The sequence below is a fragment of the Salmo salar genome, chromosome ssa10, assembly GCF_905237065.1.
Source record: "Salmo salar chromosome ssa10, Ssal_v3.1, whole genome shotgun sequence".
NCBI lineage: Eukaryota > Metazoa > Chordata > Actinopteri > Salmoniformes > Salmonidae > Salmo > Salmo salar.
In genome coordinates this window covers 52,177,267-52,203,915 of record NC_059451.1, presented here as the reverse complement: position 1 = coordinate 52,203,915, position 26,649 = coordinate 52,177,267, and the positions used below count along the sequence as shown (strand labels likewise).

The following is a 26,649-nucleotide window of genomic DNA, read 5'->3' as shown; positions in this document are numbered from 1 at the left end:
ACTCACTAGCTCGTGGGCTTGTGCTTGAGAGATTGTTTATGAGACCTGTTCATTTTCTATAATTCCTGCTGCAAGAAGTTGGTCATTATTTTTTGTTGTTGATATTTTTGTAAATATTTTCATTTTATTATGTTCCCCTAACCCTACCACCACTACTCTAATTGTGGAGTAAACTAATGGATAACAACACTTTGGCTTCTACTTCCAGCTTATAAATACATTTTACGGACACAGTATATTTTACAATAGTTATCTTTTTTTGTTTGTTTTTAGTCCCATCCTTCAGCTACACTCATCCCCTCCCATCCATCTATTTGGCATATATTTTTGAACTGTGCTGTGATGTTTCACAAATGTTCTGAACCTTTATCTTTAACTGAGAATATACTTTTTTTATAATAATATTATTGATTGATTATGACTTTTCAAATCACCCCGCAGTGCTACTTGGAGAGTTGGCTCTAGGTAAATGTTGCAATTCTTCAGCCATTCCTGAATCTGCAACCAAAAACAAGCTACATATGGACAGTGCCAAAACAAATGATCTAATGACTCTGTCTCTTTGTAGCAAAATCTGCAGAGCTGGGATGGTTGTATCCCCGTATACAGTACCAGTCAAAGGTTTGGACACACCTACTCATTCCAGGGTTTTTCTTTGTTTTTACTATTTTTTACATTGTTGAATAATAGTGAAGACGTCAGAACTATGAAATAACACATATGTAATCATGTAGTAACAAAAAAGGGTTAAGCAAATCAATCTATTTTATATTTGAGGTTCTACAAAGTAACCACCCTTTGCCTTTGACAGTTTTGCACTCTCTTGGCATTCTCTCAACCAGCTTCATGAGGAAGTCACCTGGAATGCATTTCAATTAACAGGTGTGACTAGTTCAAAGTATATTTGTGGAATTTCTTTCCTTCTTAATGCATTTGAGCCAATCAGTTGTGTTGTGACAAGGTGTGGGTGGTATACAGAAGATAGCCCTATTTGGTAAAAGACCAAGTCCATATTATGGCAAGAACAGCTCAAATAAGCAAAGAGAAACTACAGTCCATTACTTTAAGACATGAAGGTCAGTCAATCTGGAAAATTTCAAGAACTTCTTCAAGTTCAGTTGTAAAACAATCAAGCGCTATGATGAAACTGGCTCTCATGAGGACCGCCACAGGAAAGGAAGACCCAGACTCTGCTGCAGAGGATAAGTTCATTAGTTACCAGCATCAGAAATTGCAGCCCAAATAAATGCTTCACAATTCAAGTAACAGACTCATCTCAACATCAACTGTTCAGAGGAGACTGCGTGAATCAGGCCTTCATGGTCGAATTGCTGCAAATAAACCACTACTAAAGGACACCAATAAGAAGAAGAGACTTGCTTGAGCCAAGAAACACAAGCAATGCACATTAGACCGGTGGAAATCTGTACTTTGGTCTGATGAGTCCAAATTTGAGATTTTTGGTTCCAACTGCCGTTCTTTGTGAGATGCAGAGTAGGTGAACAGATGATCCACCGTGAAGTATGGAGGAGGAGGTGTGATAGTGTGGGGGTGCTTTGCTGGTGACACTGTCAGTGGTTTATTTCGAATTCAAGGCACAGTTAACAGCATGGTTACCACAGCATTCTGCAGCAAAATGCAATCCCATCTGGTTTGGGCTTATCATTTGTTTTTCAACAGGACAATGACCCAAAACACACCTCCAGGCTGTGTAAGGGCTATTTGACCAAGGAGGGTGATGGCGACGTCAATCACCCGACGTCAACCCAATTGAGATGGTTTGGGATGAGTTGGACCACAGAGTGAAGGAAAAGCAGCCAACAAGTGCTCAGCATATGTGGGAGCAACTTCAAGACTGTTGGAAAAGCATTCCAGGTGAAGCTGGTTGAGAGAATGCCAAGAGTGTGCAAAGCTGTCATCAAGGCAAAGGGTGTCAACTTTGAAGAATCTAAAATCTAAAATATATTTTGATTTGTTTAACACTTTTGGTTACTACACGATTCCATGTGTTATTTCATAGTTTTGATGTCTTCACTATTATTCTACAATGTTTTCAATCCAGCATCGTTTTGTGTATCAGTTCGTAAACCATGTGCCATGGAATCAGTACATGGAAAATCTCTTCCCAACAATTTTTGCAATCAAAGTTAGTCATTATTAGTTAATGTACATGGTTCTGATTTTAAATTAGTAACAAAAAGGGTATTTTCATAGCCAGACTGTAGAGCCAGATCAGTGAGTATTGGCTAAAGCAGGGTTAACCCCCTAGACTCGATTTTGGTACATCAATCTTAAGTAACGTACAACAAAAAATAAATCCAGATTTAAAATCCGTCAGTTTAAGCTAGAGAGATCTGACTTTGTGGAGTAAATGTTTATCCTCTCAGAAACTCTCGTAAAGAGAACCTAAAGTAAAGGAGCTTTAAGTTGTGTAACTAACAGAGAGCTTAAAGCCCTGCTGCCGTGTCTATATATGTGGTAGTTGGAACTTTGAGCCAAGTTGTTTTGACCATCTCTGTTTATGAACTGGTTGTGTCCGAGCGTGGCCGAGGCTGCACTGCGGCGGGTTATTTTTACCGTGGCTGGGGACCGGGACCGGGACCAGGGACAGGATTTTCTGTAGCAGGAGCTCTGACTGTGAACTAGGTCGTTGTTAGAAAGGGGTCATCCCACCAGGCAGGTGCTATAGGCTACTGGGAGTCGAGCCAGCCCAGTTCAGCAAGAAGCAGGAATGTGGTCGTCCTTTATGTGCTGATGGCCGGCCGTGCAGAGGCCCCCATGTATTGTGCCAGTTGGCCACAGCCAGCTCCCCTCTCCCCTGCTCACCGAACATGCAGAACGACACAGAGCTTTGACACAGCAGCCTCTCCAATCCCCTCACTTTGTTCTGCCTGTTTCCATTTTGTCTGAGGTGTTTGTCTCCGTCTGGGGTGTCTGTCTCCACGGCGGGCCACTGTTCGGACCGGAGGACTCCCAGCAGTGCTGCTGGTCCGGAGATATGCTCTGCACTTTGGGAAGGCTGTCTAGAACTTTAGCTGAGATCCATTGGTGTCTTTCAGATGTTTCCGGATGTTTCAGTTTCTAGCTAGTGTTTGATGAAAGAGCAGAGCTGTATTGTCCAATAGGAGTGAAATGACAAGCTGAATGGCTGAGGGAAATACACTGGATCAAATAGGTCAGGTGTTAGTTTTATCTACAGTCCAATCAGATACAAGACTGAACTCAGACAGCTTTACACTGAGGATTCTACAAATGTTTTCCTCCTGTATTGAGATTGAATTCTTACCATCATCCCTCTCTCTCTCTCTCTCTCTCTCTCTCGCTCTCCTCCCATCCTGTCCCCACCCCCCTTCACAGTGTGTCCATCCACCTGTAAACATCGGGCCTGTACCCAACATGGTCACTGCTGCCACGACCAGTGCCTGGGAGGCTGCTCGGAGGCAGGCAACGCTAGCCGCTGTGTGGCATGCCAGAACCTCCAGCACCAGGACACCTGCGTGGACCACTGTCCCCAGGGATACTACACCTTCAAGGGCTGGCGCTGCGTCTCTCTCTCCTTCTGTCAGGACCTCCACAACCAGTGCAAGAACGGGAAGGGCAACGACTGCCACGAGTACGTCATCCACAACGGAGCCTGCATCCCAGAATGCCCCTCAGGATATACCACCATCAACTCTACTAGGTAAGTCTCCGATATATAACATGACAGCCATATACCACCAACTATGCTACGTAAGTCTCCGATATATAACATGACAGCCATATACCACCAACTATGCTACGTAAGTCTCCGATATATAACATGACAGCCATATACCACCAACTCTACTCCGTAAGTCTCTGATATATAACATGACAGCCATATACCACCAACTCTACTCATCCGTAAGTCTCCGATATATAACATGACAGCCATATACCACCAACTCTGCTACGTAAGTCTCCGATATATAACATGACAGCCATATACCACCAACTCTGCTACGTAAGTCTCCGATATATAACATGACAGCCATATACCACAAACTCTACTACATAAGTCTCAGATATATAACGTGACAGCCATATACCACCAACTCTACTCCGTAAGTCTTAGGTATACAGTTCCTTCACAAGGTATTCATAACCCTATGACTTATTCAAATTTTTGTTGTTACAGCCTGATTCAAAATTGATGAAATATAAATTTTTCGCCCATCTATACACGATACTCCATAATGACCAAGTGAAAACACGTTTTTAGAATTTATTTCAAATGTATTGAAAATGAAATACAGAAATATCTAAATTATATAAGTATTCACACCCCTGAGTTAATACTTTGCAGAAACACCTTTGCCAGCGATCACAGCTGTGAGTCTTTCTGGGTAAGTCTCTAAAGAGCTTTCCACACCTGGATTGTACAACATTTGCCCATTATTCTTTTCTAAATTCTTCAAGATCTGTCAAATTAGTGGTTGATCATTGCTAGACAACCATTTTCAGGTCTTGCCATAGATTTTCAAGTAGATTTAAGTCAAAACTGTAACTCGGCCACTCAGGAACATTCACAATCTTCTTGGTAAGCAACTCCAGTGTAGATTTGGCCTTGTGTTTTAGGTTATTGTCCTGCTGAAAGGTGAATTAATCTCCTAGTGTCTGGTGGAAAGCAGACTGAACCAGGTTTTCCATGAGGATTTTGCCTGTGCTTAGCTCCATTCCTGGACACTAAGATGGCTCCGATAGAGCTCCGAAGGAACTACACTGGACTTGTGCAAACTGGAAACTGCATATCCTGAGGCCACATTTATTATAGCTGGACACTTTAATACAGCAAACCTCTACCGAAGTTCTATCAACACATCGCCTGTGGTACTCACGATTCAAAACTCTCGACCGTTGTTAGTCTCCCTTCCGGGATGGCTACAAGGCCCTCCCCCAACCCCTCTTCCTATAGGCAAAAACTCAAATAGGAAGTACCCGTGCTAAAGTCTATTCAACGCTGGTCTGACCAATCGGAATCCATGCTTCAAGACTGTTTTGATTACGTGGACCCCTCCAACTCAATCATGAAGTTTGGAGATGACACAACAACGACGAGACAGCCTACAGGCAGGAAGCGAGGGCCCTGGCGGAGTGGTGCCAGAAAAATAACTTCTCCCTCGACGTCAACAAAACGAATGAGCTGATTGTGGACTTCAGGAGACAGCAGAGGGAGCACGCCCCTATCCACATCAACAGGGCCTCAGTGGAGAAAGTGAAGAACTTGAAGTTCCTCAGCATACACATCACTGACAATCTGAAATGGTCCACCCACACAGACAGTGTGGTGAAGGAGCAACAGGGCCTCTTCAACCTCAGGAGGCTGAAGAAATTCGGCTTGGCCCCTAAGACCCTCACAAACCTCTACAGACGCACCATTGAGAGCATCCTTTCGGGCTGTATCACCGCCTTGTACGGCAACTGCACCGTCCGCAACCGCAGGGTTTTCCAGAGGGTGGTGTGGTCAGCCCTACGCATCACCGGGAGTACACTGCCTGAAAGTCCCTAAAGTCCTGGCTGACCTCACAACAGAGATGAGAAAGTTAACCGTTAACCTGTTGGGTCTAGGGGGCAGCATTTGCACGTCTGGATAAAAAAAATGTACCCGATTTAATCTGGTTACTAATCCTACCCAGTAACTAGAATATGCATATACTTATTATATATGGATAGAAAACACTCTAAAGTTTCTAAAACTGTTTGAATGGTGTCTGTGAGTATAACAGAACTCATTTGGCAGGCAAAACCCTGAGACATTTTCTGACAGGAAGTGGATACCTGATGTGTTGTATTGACTTTAAACCTATCCCATTGAAAAACACAGGGGCTTAGGAATATTTTGGCACTTCCTATTGCTTCCACTAGATGTCACCAGCCTTTACAAAGTGTTTTGAGTCTTCTGGAGGGAGATCTGACCGAACAAGAGCCATGGAACGATGATGTCCCATTAGACACCTGGCGCGAGTTCATGTTGGGTACCCTCGTTCCAATACGTTATAAAAGAGTATGCATTCGTCCACCTTGAATATTATTCATGTTCTGGTTAAAAAGGCCCTAATGATTTATGCTATACAACGTTTGACATGTTTGAACGAACGGAAATATATTTTTTCCCCTCGTTCATGACGAGAAGTCCGGCTGGCTTAGATCATGTGCTAACAAGACGGAGATTTTTGGACATAAATGATGAGCTTTTTTTGAACAAAACTACATTCGTTATGGACCTGTGATACCTGGAAGTGACATCTGATGAAGAGAATCAAAGGTAATGGATTATTTACATAGTATTTTCGATTTTAGATCTCCCCAACATGACGTCTAGTCTGTATCGCAACGCGTATTTTTCTGGGCGCAGTGCTCAGATTATTGCAAAGTGTGATTTCCCAGTAAGGTTATTTTTAAATCTGGCAAGTTGATTGCGTTCAAGAGATGTAAATCTATAATTCTTTAAATGACAATATAATATTTTACCAATGTTTTCTAATTTTAATTATTTAATTTCTGACGCTGACTTGACTGCTGGTTATTGGAGGGAAACGATTTCCTCAACATCAATGCCATAGTAAAACGCTGTTTTTGGATATAAATATGAACTTGATAGAACTAAAAATGCATGCATTGTCTAACATAATGTCCTAGGAGTGTCATCTGATGGAGATTGTAAAAGGTTAGTGCATCATTTTAGCTGGTTTTATGGTTTTGGTGACCCTGTCTTTGACTTGACAAAACATTACACACAACTCTTGTAAATGTACTGTCCTAACATACTCTAAATTTATGCTTTAGCCGTAAAACCTTTTTGAAATCGTAAAACGTGGTTAGATTAAGGAGATGTTTATCTTTCAAATGGTGTAAAATAGTTGTATTTTTGAAAAATTAGAATTTTGACATTTATTTGGATTCAAATTTGCCGCTCTTGAAATGCACCTGCTGTTGATGGAGTGCACCACGGGTGGCACGCTAGCGTCCCACCTAGCCCCAAGAGGTTAAAGTCCTGGCTGACCTCACAGCAGAGATGTTAGTCACACCAGAGTTGAGATGAATATGACAATAGAGTAGTTCAAAACATCACACGTCTGTCTCGCTGTCTTATGTCCCCTTGACCTGGCTAGGACGTACTTTCCCTAATCTACACACACTCCTTACTGTACACTCCAAATCTCTGACTGACTGACTGACTCTATGCCGGGCCTCCTGGCCTGCTAATGGGCCGAGCTGAAGTGGCGTAACAACACCAGCCATGTGCCAGGCTCCTATTTGACACCAGAGACTGTTCCCTTTGTGGCTCCCAGTGACTGTCACCTGACAGTTTCACAGTAAACAGCAGGCTCTGGAACAGGAAGGGCACAGCGCATCTTAGTCCACTTCTTTTGACCGGGGCCAATAGGGCTCTGTTCAAAAGTAACTAGCCTATATAAGGTACCATTTGGAATGCATTCTTGGACATTTGGCTTTATTTAGACAGTTAAGGCTCAGGAAGAGACTGGTTTAACAGAGACGAGAAGACACGACGTCTTCCCAAAAGCCACACGCTGGCCCATGATTGATTTGGTGTTGCGTGTGTTGATCATATAGCTCAGTGTGTTCTGTAGGGAAGGCAGCAGGCTGGTCGAAGGGCGCTGTGGACTGAACGTGTTGCTGAATGTGTTAGTCAGCATCTCCAGTGTTTGCTGTACTGTGTTGCTTTTTCCAGAGGACAGCGTTGGTCTGAGCGCTGTGTTGCTTTTTCCAGAGGACAGTGTTGGTCTGAGCGCTGTTTAGCTTTTTCCAGAGGACAGCGTTGGTCTGAGCGCTGGGCTAGTCGAGGGAAATGCCCACCGTCCAGATGGGGAAAGGTAGAAATGCATGTGTTTAAGAGGCAAACACCACACACACTGGAACTTCTGGAATGTACTCTCATACTGTACACCAGTGGGACCAAGTCACTATTATTTGAGTCACAGGCATGTCTCAAGTCATTAGGTCCGAGTCTCAAGTCGAATCCCAAGTAGAACATGTCAATACTCGAATCAAGTCCAAGTTGTGCATTCTGAAGAGACGAGTCCAGTCCAAGTTGTGCATTCTAAAGAGACGAGTCCAGTCCAAGTTGTGCATTCTAAAGAGACGAGTCCAGTCCAAGTTGTGCATTCTGAAGAGCAAGCCGAATCGAGTCAGAAGTTTAAGTCAAGTCTCAAGTTCAACTACAAATATTTTTGAAAAAAGAAACGCACACCTATAAAGGCGAGGTGCTGGCTAGCGGAGTAGAAAACTAGAAAATAAGGGAAAGCCGCACACTCTAAGAGCTCAGATGCAAAAATGTAATAACCTAATAACCAACGTTTCGACAGCAAAGCTGTCTTCATCAGGGTATCATCACAAACACTGCGAGATGAGTCATTTATATAGTGTCAGAAGACACACAGGTGTTTGTAATCATGGCCAAATGTCATTGGTTAACTTAAATATTTAAAAAAATGGCATACAAAGAACATACAAAAAGACAAACAAATGGATAGCATACGATCATAGCATTTGTAGTCTAAAATGTATCTAACAAACAATTACAATGGCAAAATCACAAGAATGGCTTCAGATCAAAGTCTATGTTGAGACCGAAGGGAGCAATGGTCTTTAAATTAAAGATCCAGGCAGCCTCTCGTTTTAACAATAAATTATCAAGGTCAACTACAAATATTTGTCTATTGATAAGAGGCTACCAGACCTTTTCATTTGTCTACAACACATTTTGATTAGCCCGTGTAACTGTAAAATAGGGACCTTGTAGCAGTGGTAAGGGCATGACATCAGCAGAAGGCAAGACAAGTTGACGTGCTCAGAGTGTAGATGTATTTACAGGTCTTGGTGATCCGATGGTGAAAGCACCATATCATACTACATTTTACATTTTAGTCATTTAGCAGACGCTCTTATCCAGAGCCACTTACAGTAGTGAATGCATACATTTTTTTTCTCCGTACTGGTCCCCCGTGGGAATCGAACCCACAACCCTGGCGTTGCAAACACCATGCTCTACCAACTGAGCCACACGGGACCGTAGATTTACCAGAATATACATGGGTAAAATCCCCAAAGAAATACCCTCTGTATTATCAGGCTTAACCTGTCCTATCTGAATGGACACAGCTAAAGGGCAAGACTGTACCGCCTCCCCTTGAGAAACCAAATGGAACCTGTCAAACAGGAGCTCTTGGCCCCCAGGACCATACAATTACAACCAATAAAACTGGTTCTACAATGTAAAAGGCAATTTCCACGTCCATTCTTCCATTGGTACGTTCTTCTTAATCAGATTTAATGATTATTAATGATATTTCAACCCCATGCATACGTGGAACAATCATTTTGTCTTATTCAACGTTGTGACTCCGAAGCGTGGAGCGCAGGCCACGCAGCCTATTTCTATACGCACTGAGGTGGACGCTTCCATTACAACAAAAACTGATAGAGACATAGGACACAGACACACTGAACCCCGACGTAACCCGGGAAATATTAGAGGAAACATGTATAGGTTGATTTAAATTAACTTCTACCTCCATGAGTGTTACCAACGTAAACATGGCGCTCACTCAGAGCAGGGTAAGAAATGGTTGGCCTAAAATGTAAATGTATCGTAGTCCTATCAAACATGAAACAGAAATGCCTACGTGCTGCAATAAACGGTACAGGGATGGAATGATGTTGTAGTATTAGATGGATTAGAGATTTTCTACATAGGACCTATGGGTTTTGATAAACATGTGAATGCAACAGCAAACATTTCATCAAGATGATAAAAAAAACACTTTGCAGGAGTTTGGACAGCGCAAGTGAAGAGCCACACCTATGGTGTGTCTTTGCCACAGTAATAATACATTTTTACTTTAAATTCCAAATGTAAATGATCAATTTCAAGCAATTGTTACATACCAAAAGACCAGTAGGCCGATGCTAGTAATCAAGTCCCCATTGCTGGTGAGTTTGCAAAGTAAACAGTTAATATTCTTGATCACCAAACCATTTTTGGAGCTGCATATTTATTTATTGTGGCAATCCTCTCTTCCTACAATGTGACGTTTACTCTGCACCCGATCCTATAGCTCCCCCCCACACTCAACTGGCGGACCGGATCCGGACACACAACGGGGTCAATACGGACACCTGGTATCATATAAACACACATTAGTCATGGACGAAGGCATAGAATTGCAAGAAATTAGCTTTCGAACAGCAAAAACAATTTCTGCCCCATGCAGAAAGTGTAGAATTGCGGGAAACTAACCTTAAAATTGAAAAATGTTCCCTCCGCCAGTAAGAGGGGTGTGAACAGTTTGGAGTTGCGAGGTGGAGGTTTGTTACTACGCTGTTAAATTACATTATCCATCCGGACCTTTATTAAATAATACTTGAGTATACACCTGCTATAGCTGTACAGCAAATCAGCAATCTGTTCCCTATCTCACCTGACCGGTGTTGATTGACAGTTTGCTCGTCCAATCAGAGTGCAGTGTGTGCATTTCACTAGCCAATCTGTTGTAGTTGTATTTATTTTTTATTTTTTTGCAATGGCAATGCTGCTGCTACTGTCTGTGGCTGCGTGTAGAGTAATCCACGTAGACTGTGTGCCACAAAATGAGTGATAAAACATTACTTAACCTAGCCGGATAATTTCAAGTCACTAGTCTCAAGTTTAAGTCGAGTCCCGAGTCTTGAGGCTCCAAGTCAAGTCTCAATTTATTTTATGTCAAGTCATCAAATTTGTGAAAACTAAACAGACTTAAGTCCAGGTCATGTGACTCAAGTCCACAACTCTGCTGTGGACCCAACTTCAACATTCATCCACTTCATTCCTCAACCTATTAAGCCTTACCTTAGGAGCTCTCTAGAGCCACAACCCCTGGGACACCCTGGGACCTTAAATTCCCTCCTGACATTTTACCCACTGCTGAAAGCTTTCCTCAGCATTTAGCCAACTAACCAAGATTATTAGGTGCTTCAGGCTGTGAGGAAGAGATTCACAAAGTGTTCCCAGGGACATTTCTTCAAGTTTCATAGTACATTACGTTCTCAGAGAGATTCAGTCTCATGCTGCAGTACGTTCTCAGAGAGATTCAGTCTCATAGTGCAGTACGTTCTCAGAGAGATTCAGTCTCATAGTGCAGTACGTTCTCAAAGAGATTCAGTCTCATAGGGCAGTACGTTCTCAAAGAGATTCAGTCTCATAGGGCAGTACGTTCTCAGATTCAGACTCATGCTGCAGTACGTTCTCAGAGAGATTCAGTCTCATGCTGCAGTACGTTCTCAGAGAGATTCAGTCTCATAGGGCAGTACGTTCTCAGAGATTCAGTCTCATGCTGCAGTACATTCTCAGATTCAGTCTCATGCTGCAGTACGTTCTCAGAGAGATTCAGTCTCATGCTGCAGTACGTTCTCAGAGAGATTCAGTCTCATGCTGCAGTACGTTCTCAGAGAGATTCAGTCTCATAGGGCAGTACGTTCTCAGAGATTCAGTCTCATGCTGCAGTACGTTCTCAGAGAGATTCAGTCTCATGCTGCAGTACATTCTCAGATTCAGTCTCATGCTGCAGTACGTTCTCAGAGAGATTCAGTCTCATGCTGCAGTACGTTCTCAGAGAGATTCAGTCTCATGCTGCAGTACGTTCTCAGAGAGATTCAGTCTCATACCATCCAGTATGATGAGAAGGAAGTTGCTAGATAATTATTTTCCATTCTGCAGCCATTACGACATCAGGGATTGTTGAAGTCCTCCGCTGCTGGGCCGAGTGAGGGGAGTGTCCGTAACCAGACACACAAATCACCCTCACAGACACACAGACAGGGCTGTGACCGGAGCGCTGAGCCTCAAGGGGCTTGCTGGGACTGGGCTGGGCAGAGGCTGTGACCGGAGTGGGGGCTGGGGCAGAGAGTGCTGGGATGGCGAGACACTTGCTAAATGCTACCTTTTCTTGAGCTAGGCTTGAAGTCAGCCATTAGGAGTTATGAGGGGCGGCAAGTAGCCTAGCGGTTAAGAGCGTTCGGGCCAGTAACCGAAAGGTTGCTGGTTTGAATCCCAAAGCTGACTTGGTGAAAAATCTGTCGATGTACACTTGAGCAAGGCAATTAATCCTAATTGCTCCTGTAAGTAATTGGATAAGAGCGTCTGCGAAATGACTAGAATGTAATGTAAATGACAGAGGAATCCCTGTGCAATCCTATCTCTCGCTCTTTCTTCACCAACCGCCAGCACAGCTGTTAGGCCGCTCTGCTTTCTAGACATTTCCGTGGCGTTCGTTCCGCCTTTCCACCTTAATATCCATGACTACAAGCACGAAATAAGAATTTGCTCATCATTCCTTGAAACACTAAAGGACCTGCAGCGGTCCCAACTCAGTCTGCAAAGTGCAGAGGTTTTCAGGGCTGCAGCCCAAAACAAACTCTCTTTTTAAAACCTGCATCCTAAATGATTTTCCCATGAGGCTCAGGACAGGCAGGCCCCAGGAAGTGGTGTTTTTCCTATCGGTTTAAGGTCACAGTGAGATGGATCAGAGAGTGTATGTTTTTTTTAATACAACTACTTTAACATTTCTTCTTTCTTTGCTGCAGAGCATTAAGATAGAAAAGTTAATTTATATATTTATGATTTTCCATGTGAGGAAGGGAAAAAAAAAAGTGTTTTCTTTCCCTGATCATTATATAGTTTTTCCACTGGGCCAAATTTAAACTCAGTGGAAAATCAAGCTGATTTTGTCAGATTGTTGTAAAGTATTAGAACCGTTTGGTAAAATGTAATCTCTAATTTAGCAGCATTTAGTTCAGTATGAAAGGAAGTAGGTGACATGACTCATCCAGTGTACCGTGACCCCAGGCCAAACTCTGATTCCCAACCACTGTTGTGTGTCAGAGTTGCATCTAAACATTTGGGTGTTTGAGGAGGGGTGGAACGGAAGGGGAAAAGGTGCTGGTTAGCACATACAGGAGGGGGGTTAGCACACACTGGCTAGCACACGATGGCAAGCACACGCTGGCTAGCACATACAGGAGGGGGGCAAGCACTCGCAGGTTAGCACACGCTGGCAAGCACATGCAGGAGGGGGTTAGCACACGCTGGCAAGCACATGCAGGAGGGGGTTAGCACACGCTGGCAAGCACACGCAGGAGGGGGGTTAGCACACGCTGGCTAGCACACGCTGGAGGGGGCTAGCACACGCTGGCTAGCACATACAATGCCTATTGAAAGTGTATACCCCCTTTAACTTTTTTCACATTTCACATCAGTGGGAATGAAATAGATTTAATAAAAATATATATATATAGATCTTTATTGCTTGTAGTCCATAATGTCTAAATGAAAATAAAAGTATACAAATTTGTACAAATTAATAAAAACGAAATAACTCAAATATAGTCGTTGCATAAGTATTCACCCCTTTTGTTTAGGCAAACCTAAATTAGTTCAAGAGTCAAATATGGCTAACGAATCATTTATCAAACCATGTCAAAGGAATACACTTTTTGGCCTAAATGCAAAGCCATATGTTTGGGACAACACATCAATAAGTAACTGCCTCCTTATTTTCATGCATGGTGGTGGCTGCATCATGGTATGGGTATGCTTGACATCAGCAAAGACTGGGGGGTTTTTCAGGATGAACAAAACGGGATGGAACTAAGCAAAGGCAAAATCCTAGAGGAAAACCTGCTTCAGTCTGCTTTCCACCAGACACTGGGAGATGAATTCACCTTTCAGCAGGACAATATCCTAAAACATAAGGCCAAATCTTTAAAAAAATAAAGTATTTCACCTTTATTTAACCAGGTAGGCCAGTTGAGAACAAGTTCTCATTTACAATTGTGACCTGGCCGAGATAAAGCAATGCAGTGCGACAAAAACAACAACACAGAGTTACACACAAACAAACGTACAGTTAATAACACAATGGAAAAATCTATGTACAGTGTGTGCAAATGTAGAAGAGTAGGGAGGTAAGGCAAAAAATAGGCCATAGAGGCAAAATAATTACAATTTAGCATTAACACTGGAGTGATAGATGTGCAGATGATGATGTGCAAGTAGAGATACTGGGGTGCAAAAGAGCAAGAAGATAAATAGTAATATGGGGATGAGGTAGTTAGGTGTGCTATTTACAGATGGGCTGTGTACAGGTACAGTGATCGGTAAGCTGCTCTGACAGCTGATGCTTAAAGTTAGAGAGGGAGATATAAGTCTCCAGCTTCAGTGATTTTTTTTTTTGCAATTCGTTCCAGTCATTGGCAGCAGAGAAATGGAAGGAAAGGCGGCCAAAGGAAGTGTTGGCTTTGGGGATGACCAGTGAAATATACCTGCTGGAGCGTGTGCTACGGGTGGGTGTTGCTATGGTGACCAGTGAGCTGAGATAAGGCAGGGCTTTACCTAGCAAAGACTTATAGATGACCTGGAGCCAGTGGGTTTGGCGAGGGCCAGCCAACGAGAGCATACAGGTTGCAGTGGTGGGTACTATATGGTGCTTTGGTGACAAAACAGATGGCACTGTGATAGACTACATCCAGTTTGCTGAGTAGAGTGTTGGAGGCTATTTTCTAAATGACATCGCCGAAGTCAAGGATCGGTAGGATGGTCAGTTTTACGAGGGTATGTTTGGCAGCGTGAGTGAAGGATGCTTTGTTGCGAAATAGGAAGCCGATTCTAGATTTAATTTTGGATTGGAGATGCTTAATGTGAGTCTGGAAGGAGAGTTTACAGTCTAACCAGACACCTAGGTATTTGTAGTTGTCCACATATTCTAAGTCAGAACCGTCCAGAGTAGTGATGCTAGTCGGGCGGGTGGGTGCGGACAGCAATCGGTTGAAGAGCATGCATTTAGTTTTACTAGCATTTAAAAGCAGTTGGAGGCAACGGAAGGAGTGTTGTATGGCATTGAAGCTTGTTTGGAGGTTTGTTAACACAGTGTCCAAAGAATCTACACTGGAGTTGCTTACCAAGAAGACAGTGAATGTTCCAGTTTTGACTTGAATCTGCTTGAAAATCTATGGCAAGACTTGAAAATTGCCATCTAGCCATGATCCCCAACACCTTGACAGAGCTGTTTTTTATGACTGGAACGAACTGCAAAAATCACTGAAGCTGGAGACTCATCTCCCTCACTAGCTATAAGCACCAGCTGTCAGAGCAGCTCACAGATCACTGCACCTGTACATAGCCCATCTGTAAATAGCACACCCAACTACCTCATCCCCATACTGTATTTATTTATTCATCTTGCTCCTTTGCACCCCAGTAGCTCTTCTTGCACATTCTTCTTCTGCACATCTACCATTCCAGTGTTTAATTGCTATATTGTAATTACTTTGCCACCATGGCCTATTTATTGCCTTACCTCCTTATCTTACCTCATTTGCTCACACTGTATATAGACTTTTCTTTTTTCTACTGTATTATTGACTGTATGTTTGTTTATTCCATGTGTAACTCCGTGTTGTTGTATGTGTCGAACTGCTGTGCTTTATCTTGGCCAGGTCGCAGTTGTAAATGAGAACTTGTTCTCAACTAGCCTACCTGGTTAAATAATGGTGAAATATATATATTGTTTCAATAATAATTTTTTCAAGAATAGGGGGCAAATATTGCGCAATACAGGTGTGCAAAGCTTTTATGAGACTTACCCATGAAGACTCACAGCTGTAATTGCTGCCAAAGGTGTTTTTAACATGGGGTGAATACTTTATCTATCTATATGTGTGTGTGTGTATATATATATATATATATATATTCGTTTTTTTCTCTCACTTTGACATAAGAGTACTTTGTGTAGATCATTGACAAAAAATTACAATTAAATCCATTTTAATCCCACTTTAACACAATAATGTGAAGAAATCCAAGGGCGGTGTTGACTTTCTATATGCACTGTACTCTGTACAGGCTTCAGATGTTGGGAATATTAACGCTCTCATAAATAGAATTAGGTCGCCAGAGAACGGTAATCCATGCTGCTAAACTAGCACCTCATGGGAACAATAGTCTGCTTTGTCTGCCAGCGGTGGACTCAGGACTGCTTTTAAATAGGTGACTGTTAAGGGGGCTGTTTGATGCCATCGTCTTCCCCGTTGTTGAGTTTTGGAAGCCTGATTTGGATTTCTGAAACTCTCCCACTCTTACCCGTCGCTCCCTCCTGGGTGTGTTTATGCTTTGACGTAATTCACTTGTTTTTCTCGCAGATGCCACCTCGGAATGGTCTGCCTGAGGAAGTTAGTCAGTTTGTCAGTCATGCAACAATAAGTCTTGTTCTATAATACGGCCCCACCTTCTCCCCTCTCAGCCCCCCCTACAACACCCACCGTCTCCCCTCTCAGCCCCCCTACAACACCCACCGTCTCCCCTCTCAGCCCCCTCCACAACACCCACCATCTCCCCTCTCAGCCTCCCCTCCACAACACCCACCATCTCCCCTCTCAGCCTCCCCTCCACAACACCCACCGTCTCCCCTCTCAGCCTCCCCTCCACAACACCCACCGTCTCCCCTCTCAGCCTCCCTCCCACAACACCCACCGTCTCCCCTCTCAGCCCCCCCCCACAACACCCACCGTCTCCCCTCTCAGCCTCCCCCCACAACACCCACCGTCTCCCCTCTCAGCCTCCCCCCACAACACCCACCGTCTCCCCTCTCAGCCTCCCCCCCACAACACCCACCGTCTCCCCTCTCAGCCTCCCCCCACAACACCCACCGTCTCCCCTCTCAGCCTCCCCCCACAACACCCACCGTCTCCCCTCTCAGCCTCCCCCCACAACACCCACCGTCTCCCCTCTCAGCCTCCCCCCACAACACCCACCGTCTCCCCTCTCAGCCTCCCCCCCACAACACCCACCGTCTCCCCTCTCAGCCTCCCCCCACAACACCCACCGTCTCCCCTCTCAGCCTCCCCCCCACAACACCCACCGTCTCCCCTCTCAGCCTCCCTCCCACAACACCCACCGTCTCCCCTCTCAGCCTCCCCCCCACAACACCCACCGTCTCCCCTCTCAGCCTCCCCCCACAACACCCACCGTCTCCCCTCTCAGCCTCCCCCCCACAACACCCACCGTCTCCCCTCTCAGCCTCCCCCCCACAAGACCCACCGTCTCCCCTCTCAGCCTCCCCCCCACAACACCCACCGTCTCCCCTCTCAGCCTCCCTCCCACAACACCCACCGTCTCCCCTCTCAGCCTCCCCCCACAACACCCACCGTCTCCCCTCTCAGCCTCCCCCCACAACACCCACCGTCTCCCCTCTCAGCCTCCCCCCCACAACACCCACCGTCTCCCCTCTCAGCCTCCCCCCCACAACACCCACCGTCTCCCCTCTCAGCCTCCCCCCACAAGACCCACCGTCTCCCCTCTCAGCCTCCCCCCACAACACCCACCGTCTCCCCTCTCAGCCTCCCTCCCACAACACCCACCGTCTCCCCTCTCAGCCTCCCCCCACAACACCCACCGTCTCCCCTCTCAGCCTCCCCCCACAACACCCACCGTCTCCCCTCTCAGCCCCCCCCACAACACCCACCGTCTCCCCTCTCAGACTCCCCCACAACACCCACCGTCTCCCCTCTCAGCCTCACCCCTACAACCCCCACCGTCTCCCCTCTCAGCCTCACCCCTACAACCCCCACCGTCTCCCCTCTGACCCCGGTTCCTCACCCTCTCTCCCGGTCTCCTTCTCTCCCTCCATTTCTCCCCATTTGTTTCCACATGAGCAGCTAGCGGTGAGATAGAGGCCTTAAAGAGTGCGACACTGAGGTGCGAGCGCTGTAGACTAGAGCGTGGGTGGACGAGGGCCTTTTAGTTCATGTCTAAAACAGATACAGTACATGTGGAGGGGATGCCAAGACTGGAAGCGGGATTATGTTATTTTTGAGGGGATAACATTTTTTTTTTAAACGAGTACTCATTTGTGAATGAACTGGCAAGTCCCTTTTTACTCGGTCCCTGGCTGCTCTGCGGCGGCTGTTTTTGTGAATTAATTCCTGAAAGGCAACGCTATCAGAGCTCGGCAGAACAGCTCTTTGTATCAGAGGAGAAGACAGGAAGACACTCACTGAGCCCTACCACATAAACACTTCCACTACGCAACCACTTCCCCTCTCTCTTCCCGTTTCTCTCCCACTCCCTTTCGTTTTTCTTGTCACTCACACTCTCTCTCCCTTTTGTACACACTCCCTTTCTTGCTCTCTCCCCTTCTCACTTGCTTCCTGTCTCTCTCCCCTTCTAACTCGCTTCCTGTCTCTCTCCCCTTCTCACTTGCTTCCTGTCCTCACTCGCTCACTCGCTTCTCTTTTGCTTTTCTTGTCACTCACTCTCTCTCCCTCTTTCGTACACACTCCCTTTATACTCTCTCTCACTCGCTTCCTGTCTTTCTCTGTCCTTCTCACTCTCTCTCCCCTTCTCTCTTGTCTTTCTCTGATTTTCACTCGCTTCCTGTCTTTCTGTCCTTTGTTTGAGACAGACGCAGACACAGAGACGCAGACACAGAGACGCAGACACAGAGACGCAGAGAGACACAGACAGACAGACGCAGACAGACAGACGCAGACAGACAGACGCAGACAGACAGACGCAGACAGACAGAGGGAGACAGACAGAGGGAGACAGACAGAGGGAGACAGACAGAGGGAGACAGACAGAGGGAGACAGACAGAGGGAGACAGACAGAGGGAGACAGACAGAGGGAGACAGACAGACAGAGGGAGACAGACAGAGGGAGACAGACAGACAGAGGGAGACAGACAGACAGAGGGAGACAGACAGACAGAGGGAGACAGACAGACAGAGGGAGACAGACAGACAGAGGGAGACAGACAGAGGGAGACAGACAGAGGGAGACAGACAGACAGAGGGAGACAGACAGACAGAGGGAGACAGACAGACAGAGGGAGACAGACAGACAGAGGGAGACAGACAGACAGAGGGAGACAGACAGACAGAGGGAGACAGACAGACAGAGGGAGACGCAGACAGACAGACAGAGGGAGACGCAGACAGACAGACAGAGGGAGACGCAGAAAGACAGACAGAGGGAGACGCAGACCCTGGATCTGCACTCATTCAATATGTTTCATTCTATTTCAAGGTGTTGTTTGATAGTAGTTAAACATTAGAAGGAATTATTCTCATAATTGGGTTTACTATACCTGGGGATCGTACTGTAGAAAGGAATTATTCTCATAATTGGGTTTACTATACTTGGGGATCGTACTGTAGAAAGGAATTATTCTCATAATTGGGTTTACTATACTTGGGGATCGTACTGTAGAAAGGAATTATTCTCATAATTGGGTTTACTATACTTGGGGATCGTACTGTAGAAAGTGATAGTCTATATCCCCTGTTATTATTCCATGGCTTCAAAGGAATCAGACCCATAAAAGTATAATTTCTTCTGTTTTTATTTCTATGTTCACGTTTGTTGTGAATAAAACTCCATTCACAGACAGTTGGGACTGTAGTTGGCGTTCCCTAGCAACAGGTGATCCACATGCTGCGGTGGTCCTGGTGAAAGACTCTTTCAGACGAGCCGTCTCCGAAGCTGCTTGGTCCGTCTGGAGGACTGGATAATAAGTTCCTCTGGGTAGGGCCGTGACGGTCAGGGCGTTTTGGCATCCGGTTATTGTCATGCAAAAGATAAACCGTCTCACGGTAATTGACCGTTGATTAACATAAAACATGTTGAGCATCTCCAGGCCTCCACACATACAAGCCTCTGATGCATCACCTTTAAAACATCTACATTTAAAAACAAACGTATAATAAATCAATGTAATGTTTTAGGCAGGTCTAAAGAAACATGATATGAAGAAAATGTATTTCAGGAGAACAGAATATAAGTTGGAGCATGTTATCTGGCTATGCTCCATGCTATAGACTGTAGGTTTGTTCATTTAACAGACTAGATACTGTATGTTATCTGGCTATGCTCCATGCTATAGACTGTAGGTTTGTTCATTTAGCAGACTAGATACTGTATGTTATCTGGCTATGCTCCATGCTATAGACTGTAGGTTTGTTCATTTAACAGACTAGATACTGTATGTTATCTGGCTATGATATAGACTGTAGACTTGTTCATTTAACAGACTAGATACTGTATGTTATCTGGCTATGCTCCATGCTATAGGCTGTAGGTTTGTTCATTTAACAGACTAGATACTGTATGTTATCTGGCTATGATATAGACTGTAGACTTGTTCATTTAACAGACTAGATACTGTATGTTATCTGGCTATGCTCCATGCTATAGGCTGTAGGTTTGTTCATTTAGCAGACAGGATATGCTTATAAGTCCCCTGACATTATTTTATATTATGATTATATAGTAAGAAGAATAGAATTGAACTTAGCTGAATAAAATAGAAAGGATATTTTTTCCCATTCTAGAGCGAATGTGCATATGAAGTGGTTATGTTGAGAGTAAAAGTGATCATTTGAAACAGGTCCTATAAGCTAGATTTAGAGTTATTTGGCAACTTTAGTAGTGAATGATACGAACTTTAGATTGTCTTACAAATCAAAACCTATATGGGCTGCATGTGGCGACTATAGAATATTGATGATTTGAGAAAGTTGCAAAAAAAAAAAAGCTTGTTCCTCGTTCTCAGGCTGCACACGCTGTTCTCTCATCAAGTGTTCATATTTTCACCCATCAGACTATTCTCAATTTAATCTAGTCTTTACTAAAATATGTAACACTTCTTTAGATTTAGAATGGCCCATTTTATCAAATGGTCAGGATCAGGAGGCAGGGGGTAAAAGACCTGTCATCCTTATCCACTCCGAATAGCGAATGGAGGCTACTGGTTGGTCTTTTTCACTCATGCCTCGTCGGCTACGCCGGTTATTTCACACCCACACGTCAACCACTGTTTCAGGAGCGTGCAGCCTTTCACAGCGCAGCAGGTTATATTCCGACCCAAACTCTGTATGCCACGGCCTCTCCTACCCTGTTCCTTCAGCTACCCAGTACTCTGTATGCCACGGGCTCTCCTACCCTGTTCCTGCAACTACCCAGTACTCTGTATGCCACGGGCTCTCCAAACCCTGTTCCTGCAGCTACCCTGTACTCTGTATGCCACGGGCTCTCCAAACCCTGTTCCTGCAGCTACCCAGTACTCTGTATGCCACGGGCTCTCCAAACCCTGTTCCTGCAGCTACCCTGTACTCTGTATGCCACGGGCTCTACAAACCCTGTTCCTGCAGCTACCCAGTACTCTGTATGCCACGGGCTCTCCAAACCCTGTTCCTGCAGCTACCCTGTACTCTGTATGCCACGGGCTCTACAAACCCTGTTCCTGCAGCTACCCAGTACTCTGTATGCCACGGGCTCTACAAACCCTGTTCCTGCAGCTACCCAGTACTCTGTATGCCACGGGCTCTACAAACCCTGTTCCTGCAGCTACCCAGTATTCTGTATGCCACAGGCTCTACAAACCCTGTTCCTGCAGCTACCCAGTATTCTGTATGCCACAGGCTCTACAAACCCTGTTCCTGCAGCTACCCAGTACTCTGTATGCCACGGGCTCTCCTACCCTGTTCCTGCAGCTACCCAGTACTCTGTATGCCACGGGCTCTCCTACCCTGTTCCTGCAGCTACCCAGTACTCTGTATGCCACGGGCTCACCTACCCTGTTCCTGCAGCTACCCAGTACTCTGTATGCCACGGGCTCTCCAAACCCTGTTTCTGCCGCTACCCAGCACTCTGTATCCCACGGGCTCTCCAAACCCTGTTCCTGCAGCTACCCAGCACTCTGTATCCCACGGGCTCTCCAAACCCTGTTCCTGCAGCTACCCAGTACTCTGTATGCCACGGGCTCTCCAAACCCTGTTCCTGCAGCTACCCAATACTCTGTATGCCACGGGCTCTACAAACCTTGTTCCTGCAGCTACCCAGTACTCTGTATGCCACGGGCTCTCCAAACCCTGTTCCTGCAGCTACCCAGTACTCTGTATGCCACGGGCTCTACAAACCCTGTTCCTGCAGCCACGGGCTTTCCTACCCTGTTCCTGCAGCTACCCAGTACTCTGTATGCCACGGGCTCTACAAACCCTGTTCCTGCAGCTACCCAATACTCTGTATGCCACAGGCTCTACAAACCCTGTTCCTGCAGCCACGGGCTCTCCAAACCTTGTTCCTGCAGCTACCCAGTACTCTGTATGCCACGGGATCTCCTACCCTGTTCCTGCAGCTACCCAGTACTCTGTATGCCACGGGCTCACCTACCCTGTTCCTGCAGCTACCCAGTACTCTGTATGCCACGGGCTCTCCAAACCCTGTTCCTGCAGCTACCCAGTACTCTGTATGCCACGGGCTCTACAAACCCTGTTCCTGCAGCTACCCAATACTCTGTATGCCACGGGCTCTCCAAACCTTGTTCCTGCAGCTACCCAGTACTCTGTATGCCACGGGCTCTCCAAACCCTGTTCCTGCAGCTACCCAGTACTCTGTATGCCACGGGCTCTACAAACCCTGTTCCTGCAGCCACGGGCTTTCCTACCCTGTTCCTGCAGCTACCCAGTACTCTGTATGCCACGGGCTCTACAAACCCTGTTCCTGCAGCTACCCAGTACTCTGTATGCCACGGGCTCTACAAACCTTGTTCCTGCACCTACCCAGAACTCTCTATGCCACGGGCTCTCCAAACCCTGTTCCTGCAACTACCCAGTACTCTGTATGCCACGGGCTCTCCAAACCCTGTTCCTGCAGCTACCCAGTACTCTGTATGCCACGGGCTCTACAAACCCTGTTCCTGCAGCTACCCAGTACTCTGTATGCCACGGGCTCTACAAACCCTGTTCCTACAGCTACCCAATACTCTGTATGCCACGGGCTCTCCAAACCTTGTTCCTGCAGCTACCCAGTACTCTGTATGCCACGGGCTCTCCAAACCCTGTTCCTGCAGCTACCCAGTACTCTGTATGCCACGGGCTCTACAAACCCTGTTCCTGCAGCCACGGGCTTTCCTACCCTGTTCCTGCAGCTACCCAGTACTCTGTATGCCACGGGCTCTACAAACCCTGTTCCTGCAGCTACCCAATACTCTGTATGCCACAGGCTCTACAAACCCTGTTCCTGCAGCTACCCAGTATTCTGTATGCCACGGGCTCTACAAACCCTGTTCCTGCAGCTACCCAGTACTCTGTATGCCACGGGCTCTCCTACCCTGTTCCTGCAGCTACCCAGTACTCTGTATGCCACGGGATCTCCTACCCTGTTCCTGCATCTACCCAGTACTCTGTATGCCACGGGCTCACCTACCCTGTTCCTGCAGCTACCCAGTACTCTGTATGCCACGGGCTCTCCAAACCCTGTTCCTGCAGCTACCCAGTACTCTGTATGCCACGGGCTCTCCAAACCCTGTTCCTGCAGCTACCCAATACTCTGTATGCCACGGGCTCTCCAAACCTTGTTCCTGCAGCTACCCAGTACTCTGTATGCCACGGGCTCTCCAAACCCTGTTCCTGCAGCTACCCAGTACTCTGTATGCCACGGGCTCTACAAACCCTGTTCCTGCAGCCACGGGCTATCCTACCCTGTTCCTGCAGCTACCCAGTACTCTGTATGCCACGGGCTCTACAAACCCTGTTCCTGCAGCTACCCAGTACTCTGTATGCCACGGGCTCTACAAACCTTGTTCCTGCAGCTACCCAGAACTCTCTATGCCACGGGCTCTCCAAACCCTGTTCCTGCAACTACCCAGTACTCTGTATGCCACGGGCTCTCCAAACCCTGTTCCTGCAGCTACCCAGTACTCTGTATGCCACGGGCTCTACAAACCCTGTTCCTGCAGCTACCCAGTACTCTGTATGCCACGGGCTCTACAAACCCTGTTCCTGCAGCTACCCAGTACTCTGTATGCCACGGGCTCTACAAACCCTGTTCCTGCAGCTACCCAGTATTCTGTATGCCACGGGCTCTACAAACCCTGTTCCTGCAGCTACCCAGTACTCTGTATGCCACGGGCTCTCCTACCCTGTTCCTGCAGCTACCCAGTACTCTGTATGCCACGGGCTCTCCTAACCCTGTTCCTGCATCTACCCAGTACTCTGTATGCCACGGGCTCTACCCCTGTTCCTGCAGCCACGTTCCCCTGTTCCTGCAGCTACCCAGTACTCTGTATGCCACGGGCTCTCCAAACCCTGTTCCTGCAGCTACCCAGTACTCTGTATGCCACGGGCTCTACAAACCTTGTTCCTGCAGCTACCCAGTACTCTGTATGCCATGGGGTCTACAAACCCTGTTCCTGCAGCTACCCAGTACTCTGTATGCCACGGGCTCTACAAACCTTGTTCCTGCAGCTACCCAGTACTCTGTATGCCACGGGCTCTACAAACCTTGTTCCTGCAGCTACCCAGTACTCTGTATGCCACGGGCTCTACAAACCCTGTTCCTGCAGCCACGGGCTCTCCAAACCTTGTTCCTGCAGCTACCCAGTACTCTGTATGCCACAGGCTCTACAAACCCTGTTCCTGCAGCTACCCAGTACTCTGTATGCCACAGGCTCTACAAACCTTGTTCCTGCAGCTACCCAGTACTCTGTATGCCACGGGCTCTACAAACCCTGTTCCTGCAGCTACCCAGTACTCTGTATGCCACAGGCTCTACAAACCTTGTTCCTGCAGCTACCCAGTACTCTGTATGCCACGGGCTCTACAAACCCTGTTCCTGCAGCTACCCAATACTCTGTATGCCACAGGCTCTACAAACCCTGTTCCTGCAGCCACGGGCTCTCCAAACCTTGTTCCTGCAGCTACCCAGTACTCTGTATGCCACGGGCTCTACAAACCCTGTTCCTGCAGCTACCCAGTACTCTGTATGCCACGGGCTCTACAAACCTTGTTCCTGCAGCTACCCAGTACTCTGTATGCCATGGGGTCTACAAACCCTGTTCCTGCAGCTACCCAGTACTCTGTATGCCACGGGCTCTACAAACCTTGTTCCTGCAGCTACCCAGTACTCTGCATGCCACGGGCTCTACAAACCTTGTTCCTGCAGCTACCCAGTACTCTGTATGCCACAGGCTCTACAAACCTTGTTCCTGCAGCTACATAAAAATGCTCTATTACTAGGCTATTCAAATACAAATTCACTATAATTGTTGGCTTATTTATTTTTTATTTTACCTTTTATTTAACTAGGCAAGTCAGTTAAGAACAAATACTTATTTTCAATGACGGCCTAGGAACAGTGGGTTAACTGCCTTGTTCAGGTGCAGAACGACAGATTTTTACCTTGTCTGCTCGGGGATTCGATCTTGCAACCTTTCGGTTACTGGCCCAATGCTCTAACCACTAGGCTACCTGCCACCCCAAACTTATACTCTGAATTTGTTTCGTTTTGGAGTATAGGCTAGACTAATTATGTACCAAAGACATCTTAAATACATTTTAAAAAGTGTTTTTCTGCCCTGTGTAATATGTAGTAAGCTATGTATTGTATAATGGAACAATCCAGTATTTTAATTCAGGTGGGGTTTTTTCCGGGTTTGGTCTCGTGTATACGCCTATGAATCAGCTCTAATACTCATATGGGTGTTTTGAATGAATCATCCCCTTAGAAAGCGCTGTCCATTTTGTTGTGTTGGGCTTTGAAAGGACATCCAGAACCACCACGTTTTCCTTTCAGGTTCAACCTGAACTTATTTCTTCAAATTGATCAATCACAGTGAGGTGAGTTTTAAAAGCACCATACTGTTTTGATGATATGTGATTTTCGATTGCATTGATGCCAGAGTGATTAGAGGGACAGTAGAGCCCTGAGGACCAGGCCATTAGGACCTGATGATCATTAGCGAGTTGGGTACTACCAACGCATGTCCAGAGTGCATAAAAAGGAGATTGCCGTGACCGTTCATGTGGAATTTTACTGCGGTCATGACTGCCTGTGTGGCGGTAATACGGTCACCACAACAGCCCTACCTCTGGGTGTACAAACAGACTGGAATCCCTGACACTACACACTTTCACTCCAATTTGACTCCAATATATGGAAAATACTTTGAATCAAGTGTACTAATACCATATAGTTATGTATTAGTTCTATACATAATACACAGATTTACTTGTAAAGTTGTAGTATAATATTGTTACTTTATTACTACACAACGGTTTGCGTTATAACTCAAGTATTTCACAATTGGTAGACTCCTGGCTCCAGTGTATATCAGGCCAAATCTAGGACTCCAGACTGTTATCTCGCAGACAGAGAACACTATATATACAGAAGTATGTGGACACCCCTTCTAATTAGTGGATTAGGCTATTTCGGCCACACCGTTGCTGACAGGTGTATAAAATCGAGCACACAGCTATGCAATCTCCACAGACAAACATTGGCAGTAGAATGGCCTTACTGAAGTCCTCAGTGACTTTCAACCCCATCGAACACCTTTGGGATGAATTGGAACGCCGACTGTGAGCCAGGACTAATTGTCCGATATCTGTGCCCGACCTCCGTAATGCTCTTGTGGCTTAATGGAAGCAAGTCCCTGCAGTAATGTTCCAACGTCTAGTGGAAAGCCTTCCCAGAAGTGTGGAGGCTGTTATAGCAGCAAAGGGGGGGACCAACTCCATATTAATGAGATGTTTGACAAGCAGTTGTCCACATACTTTTGGTCATGTAGTGTAGT

At 46.1% G+C, this 26,649-nt stretch overlaps 1 protein-coding gene across 1 annotated transcript in view; it reads left to right on the top strand.

Annotated features, from left to right (window-relative positions):
• insrb (insulin receptor b) overlaps positions 1–26,649 on the top strand; it is a 281,258-nt gene that overhangs the window by 156,791 nt on the left and 97,818 nt on the right. The window contains exon 3 of the mRNA XM_045687930.1: positions 3,358–3,682. Within this exon, the coding sequence (XP_045543886.1) occupies positions 3,358–3,682 (325 nt within the window). The remainder of the gene's footprint in view (positions 1–3,357; positions 3,683–26,649) is intronic.